Source organism: Alternaria postmessia, assembly GCF_024291825.1.
Source record: "Alternaria postmessia strain BMP 2775 chromosome Unknown scaffold_8, whole genome shotgun sequence".
NCBI classification, from domain to species: Eukaryota; Fungi; Ascomycota; class Dothideomycetes; order Pleosporales; family Pleosporaceae; genus Alternaria; species Alternaria postmessia.
In genome coordinates this window covers 267,167-284,562 of record NW_026260081.1, presented here as the reverse complement: position 1 = coordinate 284,562, position 17,396 = coordinate 267,167, and the positions used below count along the sequence as shown (strand labels likewise).

Here is a 17,396-nt window from a genome sequence, read left to right as displayed (position 1 = left end):
AGCAACTGCGTACTGGCGAACTACATCTAGTGTCGTTGGCTATGGGCAACCAAAGCAGTGCATTGATGAACATTTAAGCGCATGTGTACAATTGGTTTGGCGTATTACGGAGCTTCTTGGCTTGTACAAATATCAAATGGGTATCATTGTTTGCAACCAGAACGCTCATGTTTATTTTACCGAATCGCGTTTCCGACCCAATCCCACACATTGCCAGCAATCGTCCATTCACTCAAGTATCCTTCCCATCCAGTACCCAAACCCGCAGCTCTCAATATACCCCATCCCACCAGCGTTCTCAGCCCAGCCCCAATACCAACCAACATACCCGCTCTGATGTACCCACAATCCATGAGTATCTCCAGCGCAGCGATGTTGTTCACTATCACCGCCCAACTAACTGCCGTCGCCGAACTAGGCAAATCGTAATCCCAGATGATCAGCAGTATAGGAAACAACTTTGTGCAGCTACTGACAAGTAGAGCGGTTGACAAAGGCGTCGGAGAGGAGAAATACGGTATACACTTTTGCCAGAGTCTGCGCGCTGCACCAGGTAGACGCTCCGCATCAAAGGCGCACAGTACACGTATCGGTAGATGGAAAGCCAGTGTGGACAGCGTGACCAGACAGAGGAAGAACAGGTATTGCAGGCCAAGTGGATGTGCTTGCAGTACCACCGCGTTCGTTATCCCGTCATGTGGTGGCACAAGCGGGCTAGTCGACGTCATGTTCGTAGAAGGGGAGGGCGGCGAAGGATGGTACGGAGATGTGGCAGGGAGAGCTAACTTCTCGATACGCGCCCATGTTAGATAAACGTCGAAGAGGAGAAGCAGTATTCCCAGTCTCAAGATCGAGCGCTAGACCTTATATTAGCCCTAACCTTTCTCCAAAACGTGAATGAATACTTGCATCAAAACGACTATCGTCCCTCCCCAACCGATTGAACAGTAAATGCCGATACACTTCCGCCTTGATCAATACCAGATCAATGAACAGAACCACGAAGTCATGTTCAACGTATTTGTCTGCAAACTTCTTGCACACAGGACATTGCGTTAGGCGGACACCTTTTCCCAGGGCTCGGTCATCGGCTTTGGAGTAGGTCGTGTAGAGCGTGCGCACGGGGGTGCGACAGGATATGCATATTGGCATCGCAGAGAATGATAGTCCGTGCGGTTGTTACATGGCGCAAGGAGGTAGGACGGGTGTGTGTTTGTTGCTTGCGACGCGAGATGTGAGGTCGCGGAGTGTTGGAGAGGATGCGGAAGGTGACGATGCTTGTGGAAAGCGTTCGGCACGGTGTTTGGCTGTGGGGCTTTGCTAAAGTCCGACATCAGATTCGCTGCTAGATCAGCACTGCCAAAACGTCTTATAGATCCAGTCAAATGTCCTTCCATTACAATATTTCATTCAAGAATACGCTAGCCTTGATTATGCTCCGTCTTCGTCTTATGTCCTACAAGATTGGTTGTAATACATTCAATGCTTTTGACGCCAATCCCATCCTCATGCCACCTATTCAACGCCTCGCGCTGCAAGAATGCTAACGAAGAGAAAACAACCCAAAATACGCAATCATCGCTTCTGTATATCTCCACAACGCTCTCACTCTGATCCCCCTTCTCTTTAGCTCACGGCTTCTCAGCGCGCAGCTTCCTCGAGCGTGGCACTGAGATCCCTCGCCCGCTGGATCCAAGCCTGATCATCCATGTCTCGCCCCAAGACATCGCTGCTCAAGATGATGCGCATTACTTCCGCAAGACCAATGGCGTTCTCAGGACCACCAAATAACGCACCAGTCCGTCTGCTTACTGCACCCCACTGCTCTACGAGGTAGATGATCCACTTAACAAGCAGTTTGCGGTTACGACCAGCAAAAGGCTGTTCCTGTGCATACCATAGTGCTTCCAGAGTGGCGACCAGGTTCTCGAATGGCGCTTGAAGTTTGAGGAATACATCGATCGGCCACGTGAGGTTGGAGTTGAGTGCAAGGTTCTGCGCATTTGGCGCATTAGCATCGTGTACGTAGAACTCGAGGTCGTATTGGAGAAGAAGCTGCAGGACGATGTTCACTGGGAAAACGTTGTCGTTAAGGTTGGTACGGTGACCGAGGTCCTCGACCTTCAGTGCGACGATCTCCCAAGGAGCTCCTTGACGATCAGCCAGAGCATTCCGATGAGTTTGGTCAATAAGATTAGTCCACGTCGAGCGGATATCGGGTACGCTGCGGTAGTCGGCAGCGTGGTAGATCAGTAGGCATATGTCGTAGTATGCCGCTTGATCGGCATAGTCGTGGTAAAGCTAGAGAAGTATTAGTAAAGTCATCACTAGTGATGTATCATAAGAAACTTACTTCGTCAAGAGGGTGGATCTGGCCGTTGAGGTGATCAATGACATCTTCTCTTCGCTTCCCAGCAAGTCGCTCATCGCCCTTGATTCTTTGTAAGACGTCGTCTTGAATATTCGCAATGTCCAAGTGATCGGTGATGTTTCTTAGGAGCTCCTGTCTTGACTGCCTGTTGCGTACCCCGTTCTCCGCGAAGCCATTCATCCGTGTAGAGGCATTGGCCTTTGCGCGCGACAGATACTCTATCCTCTTCTCCAGTGTCAGGGGTAGGGTGCTCTTGGCGAGCTGGTATTGTGTCTCAGCAGCGCTGAGGTAGTCGTTGTAGTGAGCGTAGTAACGCCACAACAAATCCGCGTGTGCCAGGTTTGTCTCAGAGCTTTGCCGCAAGTAGTCGACTACAAAAGGAGAATTGATCTCCAGCAATCGCTCGGCCCAGCCGTTCTGCATGTACCAATCGTACAAGTAGTTTTGGAAAACCTCGTCGTCTGAGTTGTTGATCTGCTCGTAAGCTTCGTGCTTGCGACGAGTGACCTGTGAAATGACACCATCGGGCACGGGACCCTGCGTGTTGTACGCTTGATCCACAGCTTCGACAACCTTGCAGATCAACGTGTAGCAAGAGGCGCGCTTGTCGAAGTATTCTCGGCGCGCGTCATTCGAGTCGACATTGCTATCACTCTTGTCTCGAATCCAAGACAACGCTTTGTTACCTCGATCCCATTCCTGAGCCACCTTCAGGGCAAGTCTAATAGCACCTAAGTGGCACGTTAGTACTGTCGAAGAACGGATAGTCAATTGAGCTTACCAGCATAGAACTCGAGTTGAATGTACTGATTGACTGTAGCAGCCAGGTTCTCGTAGCTCAGACTCTTCGCCACCTGCTCGAACAGTCTCAGACTGTCATTGAGCAAGATGCGTCCACGTTCGGCATTCGCGCCAGAATCGGCGGCCTTCTTCAGACTCTCTTGCGCCTTGAAGATGACAACATCGTCTGAGCTGCAGAAGCTGCCGCACTTCCTCCGCAGAGCTTCGGCAACTGATTCAACGTTGGAACCCTTGGTGATGTTGCGGTTTACAATAGCCTTGACAAGCTCTCTTGCGATCTCTTTACCTTCTTTGACAGAGAAAAGACCGTGGAAGGTGAGTTGGCGTACTCTTCCTTGTAGTTGAGGATCTGGCAGCAATACCAGAATATCTTCTAAGCGCTCTTCAAAGAGTACCAGGACAAAGGATATTCCCTCAACAATGTTGTTAATCATCTGCAACAAACTGTTGAGCGCCCTGTTCTCGCCTTGGAGCTCTACTTCTTCTTGTCGCGATGTTGCACGTCCGAGTGCCTCTGGACCAGCCAAGCCTTCAATAAAAGACCTGTTCGATTCGAGGAACTCTTGAAGTTGAGCCAAAGAACGCTGGACTTCTTGCAACTTGGCGATTGGATGTGTCGATGTGAGGGCGGGTCCGGTCGGTGTAGCAGTCTCCGCGATGATAGGGGTATTCCAGATGGACCGGACAATGCGCGACACATACATGGCAATACCATCGTGTCTCGGTGAGGCGCGGACATTCTCTACACTCAAACCTTCTACTGTCGCGCTCTCTGTCAGATGTGCTTTCCCACCAAATTCAATAAAGACTCTACGGGCAAAATCAATGACCTCGGGATCAGTAACCTTCGCGATGCGCGAATCGGGTCCGACGTCTGAGCCTTGACCGCACGCGACAGCCAAAGCCGTAGCGGAAGTCTCGGCCAAACCGTACTGCTTCGCGAGCTTGCGGATGTCGCCTTCAGCACCCTCCTGGCCTCCGTTCTTCACAATGGAAGCAAATATGTCGACAAGTCTTCTCCGTCGGACCGTCTCGATGCCGTGCGATGTGATGATTGCATATTCGCACAGGGGTTTGTCGAATTGGGTCGAAAGCTCATTGCCGAAGCCAAGAGGTTCATTCCTTGCCGAAAAGGGTTCTGACACCAAACCAATGTCCTGTACTCTGCCTATGAGTTCTGTATACAAGCCAGTCTCGGTGTATCGTGGAGGTTCCGAGCTTTCTCGCTGACCCAGTAGCCCAGAGTGAGGGGCGGAAACAAACATATGATGGTTTTGGTCGTTTGGCGATCGTAGGACAAAAGAGAAGAATGCACCGGGCGCGTACCGCGTTGCAAGAGTGGTCTCTCTAAGATATCTCGACTCAAATCCGACCGCGGTGCCTCCCTGGTATGGCTGCACCTGAGTTGAAGTGCTCTGCTGCGAAGGCTGACCGTCGTTGGGAGGAAATCGAATGTGTCGTAGTTGCATACTGTTTGGTGCGCTGGTGCTGTTGGCACTCCATTGTCCACCAGATGTCGTGCTCAAATACAGCCTACATCCGGACGATGTTGTGGCCATCAAAGACAGATTGTCTGCTTCGGTACTCGAGATGGGGCTCAAGTGGACGATCTGCATCTTGTCCAGGACGCCTGTCGGCCGTACAATGTGCCCACACATTGTCTCGATTTGTGTTCGTGTCCGGGTGAGAGAGCTCTCGAGAACGTTTGGCGCGCGCATGTAGTAGACCTTGATAGTACCGTTGGTAGAAAGTGTGTACAGGACGTTGCGGGTGTCGTCGATTACCATCTGCTGAATGCCGGCTTGTCGCGTTGGTCCGTAAAAGGGCAGTGCTGGGAGGCCAATGGAGGTTGTGACGTGGTTTGTCTTGCTGCACTTGCTGGAAAACCATTTGTCTTCCTGCTGGTAGTTCAGCTCGTATACGTCCTCGGTCTGACCATCGCCAAAGAAGATGCGCCCGGTTGTTGTCGAGCCGGCGATTGCAGTCACATTGATCTTCCTGACCGAAGTCGATAGTCCAGTCCGGTACATTGTGATGCCGTGAACGCCTTCGGGACCTCGCTGGCATTCGACAGCGATAAGGAAGATGTCTGAAACGGTCGCGACGACGAGTAGGTATTCGATAGTGCCAACAAAGACGCCAGGCCGCGGCTTGACGAGCTTGACACATGTGATGTTGCTGGGTTGCTCTTCAAATCCAACGAGTTCAGGGTTTGGATGTGTGTAGTCCCAGAGGTAGACCTGGTTGTCCACGACAACCCAGGCGTGGTTGATCTCAGCGAACAGGCCCATGCTCGTCGACATCTGCGTGTGGTCTACCTGCTCAAAGACGGCCTCTGGAAGTTTGTAGGAGCGCAGTTTCTGGAACGGCGCCCACGCCGGGCTGTTGGGCAGTTCATACTCGCCCGAGATGCCCTCTGTGCGGCTTTGTTAGCACTTCAGCAAGCTTGTACGACTGTTACGTGACTACTCACGTCCGATGTACGCCTCTAGAGCGGGAAACCGGTTATCTCGATCCAGCATGCTGTTGATAGTCCGCGATGCGCGATCGATCGGGCTCTCTGTTGGCGGTGCAGGCAGCGCTTGCTGTTGCTGCGGTGGTGGTTGCGACATGGAACCTGTTCGAGCGAAGCCAGGTCGGTTGGGCGCAGGAGTGTTGACGAACGCCCCGGGCGTGGGGCGTTGCGGAGTCGCAGGCGCCATCTGGAAGGCCATGATGGATTGCGTATGGGGTTGACGTGTTGCGCTGGTCGTAGCCCGGGTGACAGCGAGCTTCAGATGGAGGTTGGGGGAACGCGCCGGGGAGATGACGTGTACATGAGCTGCGCGCGGAGGCTTTGGTGGTGTCGAGGTAAGAAAGGCGCGCAGAGAAGGAGATCAAAAAAAGTGCTCTGGCGCAATTGCGACGCTGAGGCTCAGGCACAAGGTGCAAAAGTGACGGCGGTCCACAACAAAAGAGATGCTTGGCGCGCAGGGATGCTAGCTATTCGCGTCAGAGCGCGTTAGGGTAGTCCAAACTTTTGTGCTTGGAGTGTTTGACTGTCGACGTTTCACGCGCCCCAACTCAATCTCTCCGCCTCGGATCGATTTCGTATTCTAACTCGTCGCATACGCTGTCTGTGGTTGCTCCTTCCAGCTGCAACATTCACCATGTCATTATTTCGCACCACAATGCTCCCAAGGCAGCTCCTTGCGGCTCCCCGATCCATGTGTCTCCGCTACTCATCCACTTCTACGCCTGAAAATATTGTTCTCCCCCGCTTGCAGTCCGACCTCAAGACGGCCATGCGTGCAAAGAACAAGCCTGCTCTAAACACAATCCGTGCCCTGCAAGCCGAAATTATAAACGCCTCAAAGACCGCCAAGCCAATCACTACTGATGGTGCCCTCTATTCCCTCATCCAGAAGCAAATCAAGTCCTCTTCGGCCTCGATTGAAGAGTTCCGGAATGCGAAGAGGGAGGATCTGGTAGAGAAGGAGCAGGCGCAGCTAGATGTCTTGAACGGATATGCAAAAGAAATTCCAACAGTAGAGGAGAGCGAGATTGACGCGTTGGTGAATAGCGCAGTCGAAGGATTGGAGCAGGGCAAGAGGAATGTTGGCGCCGTCATGGGCAAAGTCATGGCAGGCGTCAAAGGACGACCGTTTGACTTGGAGTATATCACAAAGAAAATACAAGAAGCTGTTGGGGCCAAATAGACGACATGATGCGCTGGGTGGGGGCTGGATGATTGTAGAACAAGTGTACAAATTCTGTGTAGACTACCGACTCCTCTCCAAAAGAGGTAACGAAAGATACGGCCAAATTACGACACCAGAAATGATGCCTTGAAAATTGCTTTTGCCTGGTTGAGCAGATCCATCAATTCGGTGGACATGTCGCTTTGCGGGGTATCGTTACCACTCGCTCGTGGCCTCGGAACGTGGCAGCTTTGACAGCCCAACATGGCAGAGTTCCATGGAAAATTCCATCCATGTCTGTTGGTTGTCCATGCGTTCAGACACACGGGCTGGAGCATTGTAGCACAGTTACATCGTGGCTAAGGCAGCACCTAAGCGGATAGCTGCGCCGCGATCCGTTTCCAGGCTCCGGGACTGACGTCATCGGTAACCAAGGCTTCGTTTTGCGGACATGCATCCCCTCGAATGCGGTCAGTGACAGACACTGACGGTAAGGATAGCCTGGTGTACCCAAACGACGTTGGGTGACAAAACCAAGTATTTTGTCTCTGCCGGCGATACTGAACAGATGTAGAGACCTCACATGACAGTGGGACATGCCCAACATGAGCCCGAATCCACATGGATTCACATGAAACTGAACCATGGGGAACTCCGCGGCAAATGAGAAACCAAGGCATATCAGGGGTGCGTCGCTCCAGTCATGGCAGAAGTTAGCGCCCAGGCCAGATGCAGGGAGTGCAGCATGCGCGAGCGCCGATGACGAAGCCCGTCGCGAATCCTGCATATCAAGTTGGTCGCACCCACACACCACCAAATCTCCGGCGAGACTTAGATCCAAGACACTTATATTCTCGTTGATCCGCTTGTTGCGCCACCGTCAGTCTGTCGCATTACTGTTGCTGGCGCTCCTAGTACATGCCTTGTTCCCTTGTGACATCTTCCGACACATAACCGGCAGCCCCGCACCATACCTCATATATCATCACACAACCACTGACAAGCCGCACTCGACCCCTCAGCCATGTCCGTGTACCGCTCCTCAACGGGCAACCTCGACCGTTTCGAAGAGCCGCCCCGTGGCGGCGGTGAGCGATGGGACCGCGAAAAGTTTGAGCGCATGAGAAGAGGAGGAGGCGGCGGCGGCGGTGGAAGCGTCGCTAGCGGCAGTGCCCGTGGTCGCGATGAGTACGACCATTACCGCTTCCAAGAGCATGATCGCTTTCCCGGCGGCCATCGCGATATTGACTTCCATGAAGACCGCGCACGCAGAGGCCCTGCCGTCATGGAGAGAGAACGTTTCCACGAAGATGAGCGCTTCGACCGCCCCCGTCGCCGCGCCCCCTCCGAGTTGTTCCATGAGCCTACCCCGTCCGAAGTTGTCAACCAGGCGCTTGCTCCGTACCGCCGCAGGTCCGTCATCGACAAAGACATCAACATCGATATTGACATCAACGAGCGTCGGGGGCCGCTCCCACGTCCGCCTCGCCCGGCACGGCCGCAGTATATCCGACGACAGTCATCTCTCGACACTTTTGACCGTAAGCCCATGCCACGGTACGGCGATGTAGAGAGATACGAGAGGTACGAAGACCACGAGTACCGACCACCAGCCAATGTTCCCATCCCGCTTCCAATTCGCGAGCGTCGACGATCACCCCCTCGTCGTTTCCACGAGGAAGATGACTTTGAGGAAATTCGATACGACGACCGCAGCGCAAGAGGCCGGGAGCGAGAAGACTACCGCGAGGTCGAAGTTCACCGTGAGAAGAGCAGGGTCCGGAGGAGCAAGAGTGTAGCAGCCAAATCGACACGCAGCTCTTCCATCTCCAGCTTTGAAGAAATCCAGCCTTCCCGTGCGACCTGGGGCAAGAAGGGCAAGACGAGGCTTCCCAAGCGCTTGGTCAAGAAGCAAGCTGTTATCGACTTGGGCTACCCATTCGAAGAAGAGGTATGCCACTCATTCACACTACTAGAATGTCACTGATCATATTAGGACGACTTCATCATTGTTACCCGAGCACTCGAAAAGGAGCATATCGATGAGGTGATCAAGATCAGCGAAAGCTACAAAGAGGGTACGCATCCCATCATCTCTGGACGATCTTTTCTAACCATCTGCAGAGAAAATCACCTACGTATATGAGGAGAAGGCCGATGAAGCCCCACCGCCGCCAGCTTCGGTAGCTCCACCAGCTTCAGTCGCCCCTCCGCCTCCACCCCCTGAAGAATACTACCCTCCTCCACCGCCATCTGTAGTACACGCACCACCCCCACCTCCACAAGTGGTATACGCTCAGCCACCTCCACCTCAGGTTGTTTATGCCCAACCTCCACCATCTCACCACGCGCCAACTGTCTACGCGCCATCAGAGCGTGCACCTTCCCCATCCATCCACGAACATGAGCGCTACGTCGAAATCGACCGCTCAGCCGCCATCCACGGACCAGCGACTTCTTTCCTCCCAGAAGGCCGCCAGCTCGTCCGCCGAGACGATCGCCGTTCTGAGCGCGAAATCCGCGACGAGATCCGTTTCCTGGAGGAGGAACGTCGCATGCTCAAGTACGAGCGCGAAGGCGACCGCGAGTATGAATTCGTCGAGCGTACCCCCCGCAAGGAGGTTATGCGCGTTGACAGAGATCGAAAGGGTAGGTTAGCCCTTGTTCGCTCGGCCCATTAGAACGACTCGTTGATATTCGGTGGTTACAGTACTAGTACGGAAAGATCGCCCAAACCCCAAGATCGTGGCGCTGGCTATGGGAGCTCTGTCTTGATCGGTCGATTCAGATTGTTGAACCAAAATAAGCGTCCGTATCTCTGGATCGCTACAACTAGAACGCGGCAAAGGGTGGTACTGGGCTATCACAAGAAAGCTTCTTTCTTACGTCTCTTAACGAGTTACGGCTGGCTATTTGGGACTTTTCTTCTATTCTCAATCTCTATTGTTCATGAGTATCATTTTTGCTTCAAGGCGCGGATATACAGGCAAATGTCATCATGTTTAGGATTCATGGGCAGGTTATGAGTTATGTATGATAATGAATTATTACGACTACAAAGCATGTCTATGATATATGCCTGGTTCAGTGGTCTGTAGACTCGTGATCTTAGTGAACCATAATGAACGAATAGTCTGCTCAGTCTATACTGCCTTTTTTCTTTCGAAAAGCCAACGTGCCAACCTTATACACTTGGTTGATTCACGCAACATACATGACAGAAATACCAACCATCAGTCAGGAAAAGAGCTTTTCTCTAAACATCCCTCATCGCGTAGATGAAACAGACCCGGAGAGACTGGTAGCCATCGGTCCAACTCCGATTACAAGGCATGTGGACTCACTTCCACAATTGGTCCAATGTACGACGTCTTTGCGAAGAGAAGATAGTACGTCACACTGAACAAGGCGACCGACCCGGTCACGACACCTGCCCAATTCATATGCACAAGATCGGGACTGACCTCGCTTGGCCAGAAACTGAAGAAGATGATCAAGGTGAGATAGCAAATGGCGACGACGTTGTTGGCCACACCCCACGCCCCTGCTAGACGCCAAGGACCCCAGGTCAGGCTGCCATCGTAAGCTTCGTCGATTTGAGTTTCATTGAAAATGGTGAGCGAAGACTCAGGATTCTCTAGGTCCCCACGGAGCCGGCGCCAGAGGAGAAGACCGATTGCGAGAAGGTAGGAGAGGTAGAAACCTTCCAAGACGAGGGATATTGTCCCGTTAAAAGCAGCGCTATTGCCGATATTGATCAGAGCGAGGAGGGCGGCTGATACCGTGACGACTAGGATGGAGACTATGGGAATTGTGCTGCGCTTGTCAATCTATTATTGGTTAATTACACACTCTTTGAAAGCCTGTCGGTGCAGACGCTCACCACACTGAGAGCACGCGAGAAAGGAAGACCACGGTCTCGAGCAAAAGACCAAGTCATACGAGATGCAGCGGCTAAACATCCCATTGCGCTACAAAATTCGAGAAGAACGATTATGGCAACCATGACAGTAGCACCAGCCTCGGATCCGACAGCGTCTTTGAAGATGCGGAGGAAGGGCGCGGTCGCGGCATTTTGATCGCCAAGCAACGCTGGGATATCGTGTGCGCTGAAGAGAACAGCGAAAAGCATGCCTAGTGCTAATGTACCGTTTATGACAAGACTGAGAAGCATCGAGCGAGGGACGTCGGTACTGGCGTTCTTGACCTCTTCAGACATCTATGATCGTTAGTGAGATGTGACATTGGAGGTTATTTGGCTTACGTGAACAACTGAATCCGTTCCAACAAATGCCAAAGCATTACCTTGAAGCCCGACAAAGAAGGCTAGAGTTTGTGTGTTCCAAGCACCTTCGTTGTGAAATGTCGTGAAAATCTGCTTAGCAGAGTTGTGGATGGGAGTCAGATATACCAATGGCACCAGAATGCCAAAGAAGCCAAGAACGTGGACGATCAATACAACGACTTCGATGGTAGGAAGCGCTCCGCTTATGAAGACATTGATGAAGACACATAACAGTAGTATGGCCCAAAGGAGAAGAGTGCCGTGCCATCCTTCTCGAGTATAGGTTCTGTCAAGATCATTCAGACTGACCAGTTGGAGAATCAGGTCGGCAACGAAGTAACACACGGAAGTAAGAGCTGCTATCCAACCAACGACAGTGAGCCAGCCTAAGAAGAATCAGAACAGACTAATACTGTCTCGAATACCGCACATACCAGTCAGATAGCTGAAGAACTTCTTGTTCGACCGTGGCGCTAACAAGGAAACCCAATGGTATTGTCCACCAGCAGTTGGAACTGCGCTGGCAAGCTCGCCGATACAGACGAAGACGGAGAAGTTACCCAGCCATATAAGTATGAAACCGTAGATGAGACCAGCAGGGCCGCCACTGTGACGTCGTCAGTCGCTGTTGGAAATATAAAAACATTGAGCACTTACTTCGCGAAGCCTATAGAGAAGATGCTGCTGTGATATCAGCAAGAGTTCTCGTGACAGTCACGCAAACTTACACAAGCAAGGTCTCCCAAGTACACATCAATCCGCATGAGAGTCCAGTCATAGACACCAGTCCGAAGCGGCGCTGATGTTATCAGATCCGGAAGGTACGTATTCCTGGAGCAGTTCATACCTTCAGCACTTGCTCCTTTCCCACCCTCGCCAGCTCATACTTGTCGCGATCGAACTTAGGGCCTCTCCCTTCCGATATGGAGCCTCTACCCCTTTGCCGCAGAATCTCATGGTCGAACGTCTGCAGGTCAATATGCTTCTCCATGATAACCTTTGTCCTAGTTTTCTAATCCGAAACGTGTTGAGCAACAAGAAGGAACAAAGGCAGTTCGCAGTAACAAGTCTCCAGCAAGCAAATAGACCAGGAAGGGAAAGAGAAGAAGATACCCGGGAGGTGTGTCGTGATACAGGGCATATTTTATGCAAGTCAATCTCGATATATACCCCTTCCAAATGTAACGTGAGCCATGTGCACCTGCAAAGACGGCAGAGGCGAGGACCGGGAGGCGGCTGTTCGGCAATGCAATCGAGCGTATGAAAGTCAGACACCAAGCCAGTGATTCGCACCGCAAAGGCAGTTGGAGGCTCTCTGCAGTGATGGCGGCAACCCGCAATTCCACGTATCGCACTGCAGTCGTAGTCTGAGTGACTGGTCCACAGTAAATGGGCGTTGATTGGCGCTTGAGTTGCACAATCAGGCTGCCGAAGCTGCAAAAAGCGGTGGCATGCATAGTTGTGGATCCCTCATTCATATGTCTTTCAGGTGGTAGAGGCAAACGAAGTTTTTCCCAGTCGTCTTCGCGTATTTTTCGAGCAGCATGGGCTATGCTTGAATGGTGAATGCATATCTGCACCCGGTCATCATACTGTGCATATGCCTAGGAAACCGGCGTCTCCAGTTTCTGCAACTAGCAAGAGGGTTGATAGAGCATTCGATTGCAAGACAAAATGGAGTCAATAAGAGGCACCTGGCATCGTCAGCACTTGTCTCTCAACGTGCGACGACGGGCTGCCATAGCTATCCAGTTATATGTGGACCAAGGATTAAGCAGGTAGCAAGTGGCAACAACAACCGCTGTCATGCCGTAAAGATCGAAAGTCGAGGCCTTCCTGCAGATCTGTTGTGGTACGGAAATGGCCAAAGAGGGTTGCAGTTGTTGGAGGATGAAAGGAGAGTGGATCACTTATGTTCCACGAAGCTGGTTAGTCATCGTTGACCCACGTGGAAATCCGCCTCTCAATACATCCGCGTGGTTTCAACAGCTATCATGACGTATTTCGATATCTTACCCGACGGCTCAAGCGACACGCGAGCTACCTGGGAAGGGATGCGCCGCTTTGCACCAGATGATGTGCAAGCTGAGATTTGGCTAGCATGTCTGTCAACACGCGGCACTGCTATCGGAAGCCTGCGTAGGTGTATGCCATGCTTGTTGCATGATTCTATCTACTCTTGGATGCCAGCATGTGCAGCTACTGGCATGCCACATTACATCTTGGTGCAGCACGCGTGAAACACTCCTTTTGCGGCATACTACGGAGTACGAAAGCCCGAGGAAGCACAAGACCTCTTGGCGACTGGAACAAGCGCGGACTCAAGTATGAGTAGAGATCCGAGATCGGGCGTTAACCTGGTCAATTGCTATCGCTGATCTCTCGTGCTTATGCGACGTATGAGTGTAATCGGATACGACTGGCAAGCACTTGACTAGAGTCTCTTGAGAGCTAAGGCGGTCGGTATCACCCCAGAACGCTGAATGACTCAAAGATGGGCCTGGCTCACGGGTCATGGCACAGTGAAAGGTCCCTATCGCTTGCGTGACTGTGATACCACCTCAGTGGACAATTTTCCAAGCATGATGAGACAACGTTTAGTGGTGCGATTGTGCTTTTGATCGAGAGAAGTCCCCAAAGACATTCTTTTGGGGAACTGTACGTCGGAGATCATAAAACAATATAGCTCATTTGGTTATCGCAAGGTATCATTACTCAGCGAAGGTGATATCGCAAAAGGTTAACTAGCGAATCCGATTCAATGCATGATCACGATTTCATCGCTGGAAGCATCATAACTCTTCACCTCCGCTTCCTCCCATTGCGCGCTAACAACCGTAGTCTTTAAGATCTTGGAATGGCTTGCAGTACTGGCTGTCTCCCACCTTTTGTCATCCCACCGCTTCTGGTCATGCTTGTGATGTACAGCAGTTATTTCAACGTCCATCTCCCCATCAGCACGACGAGGACCTCCAGGAACACCGGATGCAGAATTGGCGTTTGTCGTCTTCTCTTGTGAAAGCATTGGTAAGAATCGTCTGATTCTGTTGCTTTCCGTGTAACTCTTATGACTATGTCTTATTCCAGCACCCACCTTTGAAGTAGTGCTTGAGAGTTGATACGAGAAGCTTTTACTGTGCGAATAGCCATGTTCTGAGGATGTACCCCGACGTCGGAGCTCGTCACTCCCATAGAGGCCCGATGGTACAGATTCTAGGAGCGGACGAAGGTAAGGCACACATGATGTGAGAATGGTGATGCACTCGATGATCTGTGTGAAAAGTGTCCATTTCCAAAGATCCTTAGTCGGGTTGGGTGATGTGAATCCACGAAGGTAGGCCATCTGGACTGCGGAGGCTACGATATCTCTGCGACATGTCAGGAGGGGAAGATTATGGCAGAATGTTTTGCGTCTTACAGTGACCGCGCACCAAAGAATGTTAGGATAGTGATCTTCTTACTCGTGCTCATCTGTAGCGTCATGATGACGTGTACTGGGAACAGTATTAAGGCCAAATCTGTCACTATGTTGACGACACCCACCGTCTGCCAGAAGGCAGCCTGGATACATTGTCAGTAACAGCCTCAGATATCCCAGCTTACTTTTGCGACATACCAGACCAAAGCAATCTCCTCCCCTAACAAGAAAGCGCCACGGCTCTATAGCGCCACATTGGAAAGCCGACACGACCTCGGAAAGCGCGCTCCACAATGCGATGAATCCAGTCAAACCCAAGCCTAGATTCCGATGCAGTTTCGACTCAGTCAGAATCATCAGTAGCGAGATGATGGATAGTTTCGCGAAACATAATGTTGCGATGTAAAGCAGCTTGTTCGCATATTCCGCCTGCAACGCGATCAATGAACACGTCGCCTCAACAAGGCTGAATCAGATGCTTACTTGCTGATACACCACAATCTGACGCTCAGTCAACACATGAATATCTCGTCCAAGGCCACTGTCGATCTGCACGCTGACCGATGCACCAGAGCCTATACTCGCAAGCTACTCAAGATCAATTAGCAAGAAAACATCCATAGACTTGAGCAATTGCACCCATGATGACGTACCAAAGCAAGCAGAACGAACGCATCGTCAAAATCAAGGCTCCTCCTGAGTGCACGCTTCGTAATAAGCCTAGTCAAGACCGCCAAAGCGGAAGTGATCAAGAGAATCCAAGTAACCACATTGACGAACGGACCGACATCCGCGCTGCTTCCGGGTTGGCGCGGGACAGGGTGATGAAAAGAAACAAAGAGAGATGGCGCCATCATCGCATCGTATTTGTTGTAATTAGATCGGGCACCAAAAAGAGCAGCGCAAATCGCCAAAAGAAAATTTTAGGGTAGTGACAGCCAGCAAGAACAAACAGTCTCGACACACACACCAGAATGTGCGGTGGGCAAGGGCGCCAGTCAGTACTGGTGCTCATGCAATCAAACGGCTGGTACGTATGGATAACAAGGTTCCCAATGCGCCTATCCATCTGATAGAGGGATAGTGTCAGATACCGCCAGGTAGCCTACGTTTGGGGTCCACTCAAAATCAGTACAGCACACACTGTCGTTATCCGCTCTTCACCTTGAAGGCGACACATACTTGCAAACGAGAGAGGTCAATTAGATTGGGAGCTGGCTGGGCAAAGATTTACTAGGCTGACAAGCGGTCGGACAGCGTTGTACAGGTGTAACAAAATAAAGCGACCAGTACGCAATGACGACTAGATATCTGTGTATACTCGGCTGAACCTGCCTCCTTGTGAAAGCAGGCGTTTTGTTACACGGCCTAGGTCTGGTGAGGCTAACAGACGCTGGCAAGTTAGTTCAAGGTACACGTCGGGCGCTAGAGTAGTAAGCTGCATCAGAGAAGCCGGTATATTAGCTTGATAGCTTGTAGGAGGCTCGTCAATCTGCAATCGCTTGCTAGCCTGCTCCAAGGTCTGCTAACCTTAGTGGAACCTTGCGACACATCGGACTCGGCGCAGTACCACGTCTGTTTGTAACCGCGTGATTGAAAAGTGGTAGCGCAATCCGGCAGTGGAACATTTGACAGCACAACCTTGTGTGGTGTCTCATCAATAGGCGAAGTCGCATTCGGGTGGCCGCCGCAACGGTGGCGCTATCTGTCAGATATGGCTGTTCACAGATTGTTGCACAAAGAAGTTTGTGGCAGCCGCCAAGGCGGATGTTCAAAGGTCAAGGCTGAATGATAAAACCCACGTAAGCAGCGGTGAAGTGACGGATGTTCGCATTCTGTTATGCTGCTACATCGCTCTTCGAGACTCATGCTTGAGACTGAAGAATTCCATCTCTTCCATGTACGTAACAAATGTGAGATGCGTCGAGTTTAGTCAAACCTGGGAACTTGACATGTTACTTGGATCGGAATCCCACAAAGCATGAGCTCGTACTTCAACTCAAGACGCTTACGGACGGATCTCCACAGGGTTCTTCGCTGGGTGATGGAAATCAGGGACGCTTCTCTCCACGATGATGCTGTCAGCATCAGCAACCGCTCTGCCGCCAAGGAGATGTTTTATGAGTTCTTTAAGCTTCTTGGTATCATCCTGACTGAGGTGACTGATATCGCCAAGTGTCGGTTTGCCGTGATCATCCCAATTGACTCTATCATCGATAGGTGCCGGGTTGCGGGCGACTTCATTGATATCTGGTACGGCTCGTGCGACAGAATGCAGGGTTGTTGGAGCTGCAGTGATGCCCACCGCAGAGGCAAGTAGCGGAATTAAACCGGTAGTGATGTGCATGGTGGGTGGATCGCAGACAATATGTTTAGTTCCTCTTTTTGGTGCTGCTCATCGTTAGAAGGTTCATGCCCTTTTGAGCATTCCTACTTACTTCAGGGAAAAGGTTACAAATGCGAAAGTGGTGTATGAGATGGTGTGGTTCCAGCCCTTCGCTACGGAATATATGTATGAACTCCTTTGAACCCAGTGTAGCATCTTCGGAACCATTGCTTCTCGTATGTGATCAAGACATCCCGACGTTTCAGACACGCACGCCTTTGAGGTAGCTCGGGCACTTTCAACAATCGTCCGGTTCCGTATCAGCGTTGCACTGCGCTTCTTGCATTCTCGCCTTGTAGTCAGTTCAAGAGACTCGTCGATGATCTGCGACCATAACATTGACCGTCCAGTGATATACAGAGCGGAGTAGATACTTCCCGTGGCCACGAATTTTTAAGAGTACACAAACTTCCGATCCATGACGTTCGGCAGCTCAGGGCTGAGGCTGATTATGT

At 51.5% G+C, this 17,396-nt stretch overlaps 5 protein-coding genes across 5 annotated transcripts; 2 read left to right on the top strand and 3 right to left on the bottom strand.

The window, feature by feature from the left end:
* Window positions 1-1,641: 1,641 nt before the first annotated feature.
* J4E82_002096 (uncharacterized protein) lies at window positions 1,642-5,886 on the bottom strand (the record flags this gene model as incomplete). The annotated part of the gene is made up of 4 exons (XM_051728399.1): window positions 1,642-2,301; window positions 2,354-3,102; window positions 3,153-5,588; window positions 5,646-5,886. The coding sequence occupies 4 exons, from the start codon at window positions 5,884-5,886 to the stop codon at window positions 1,642-1,644; spliced, it is 4,086 nt and encodes a 1,361-aa protein (XP_051591812.1).
* A 435-nt stretch (window positions 5,887-6,321) lies between these two features.
* On the top strand, window positions 6,322-6,870 carry AIM41 (Altered inheritance of mitochondria protein 41 mitochondrial; the record flags this gene model as incomplete). Its single annotated transcript, XM_051728398.1, has 1 exon — window positions 6,322-6,870. One exon carries the CDS (start codon window positions 6,322-6,324, stop codon window positions 6,868-6,870), a length of 549 nt encoding a protein of 182 aa, XP_051591811.1.
* Window positions 6,871-7,876: 1,006 nt separating this feature from the next.
* J4E82_002094 (uncharacterized protein) lies at window positions 7,877-9,533 on the top strand (the record flags this gene model as incomplete). Its single annotated transcript, XM_051728397.1, has 3 exons — window positions 7,877-8,803; window positions 8,849-8,930; window positions 8,977-9,533. 3 exons carry the CDS (start codon window positions 7,877-7,879, stop codon window positions 9,531-9,533), a joined length of 1,566 nt encoding a protein of 521 aa, XP_051591810.1.
* A 642-nt stretch (window positions 9,534-10,175) lies between these two features.
* Window positions 10,176-12,128, bottom strand: J4E82_002093 (uncharacterized protein; the record flags this gene model as incomplete). The annotated part of the gene is made up of 6 exons (XM_051728396.1): window positions 10,176-10,682; window positions 10,736-11,071; window positions 11,117-11,523; window positions 11,572-11,744; window positions 11,866-11,936; window positions 11,985-12,128. The coding sequence occupies 6 exons, from the start codon at window positions 12,126-12,128 to the stop codon at window positions 10,176-10,178; spliced, it is 1,638 nt and encodes a 545-aa protein (XP_051591809.1).
* A 1,767-nt stretch (window positions 12,129-13,895) lies between these two features.
* Window positions 13,896-16,902, bottom strand: J4E82_002092 (uncharacterized protein; the record flags this gene model as incomplete). Its single annotated transcript, XM_051728395.1, has 5 exons — window positions 13,896-14,505; window positions 14,556-14,698; window positions 14,754-14,984; window positions 15,039-15,143; window positions 16,651-16,902. 5 exons carry the CDS (start codon window positions 16,900-16,902, stop codon window positions 13,896-13,898), a joined length of 1,341 nt encoding a protein of 446 aa, XP_051591808.1.
* Between the last annotated feature and the right edge of the window lie 494 nt (window positions 16,903-17,396).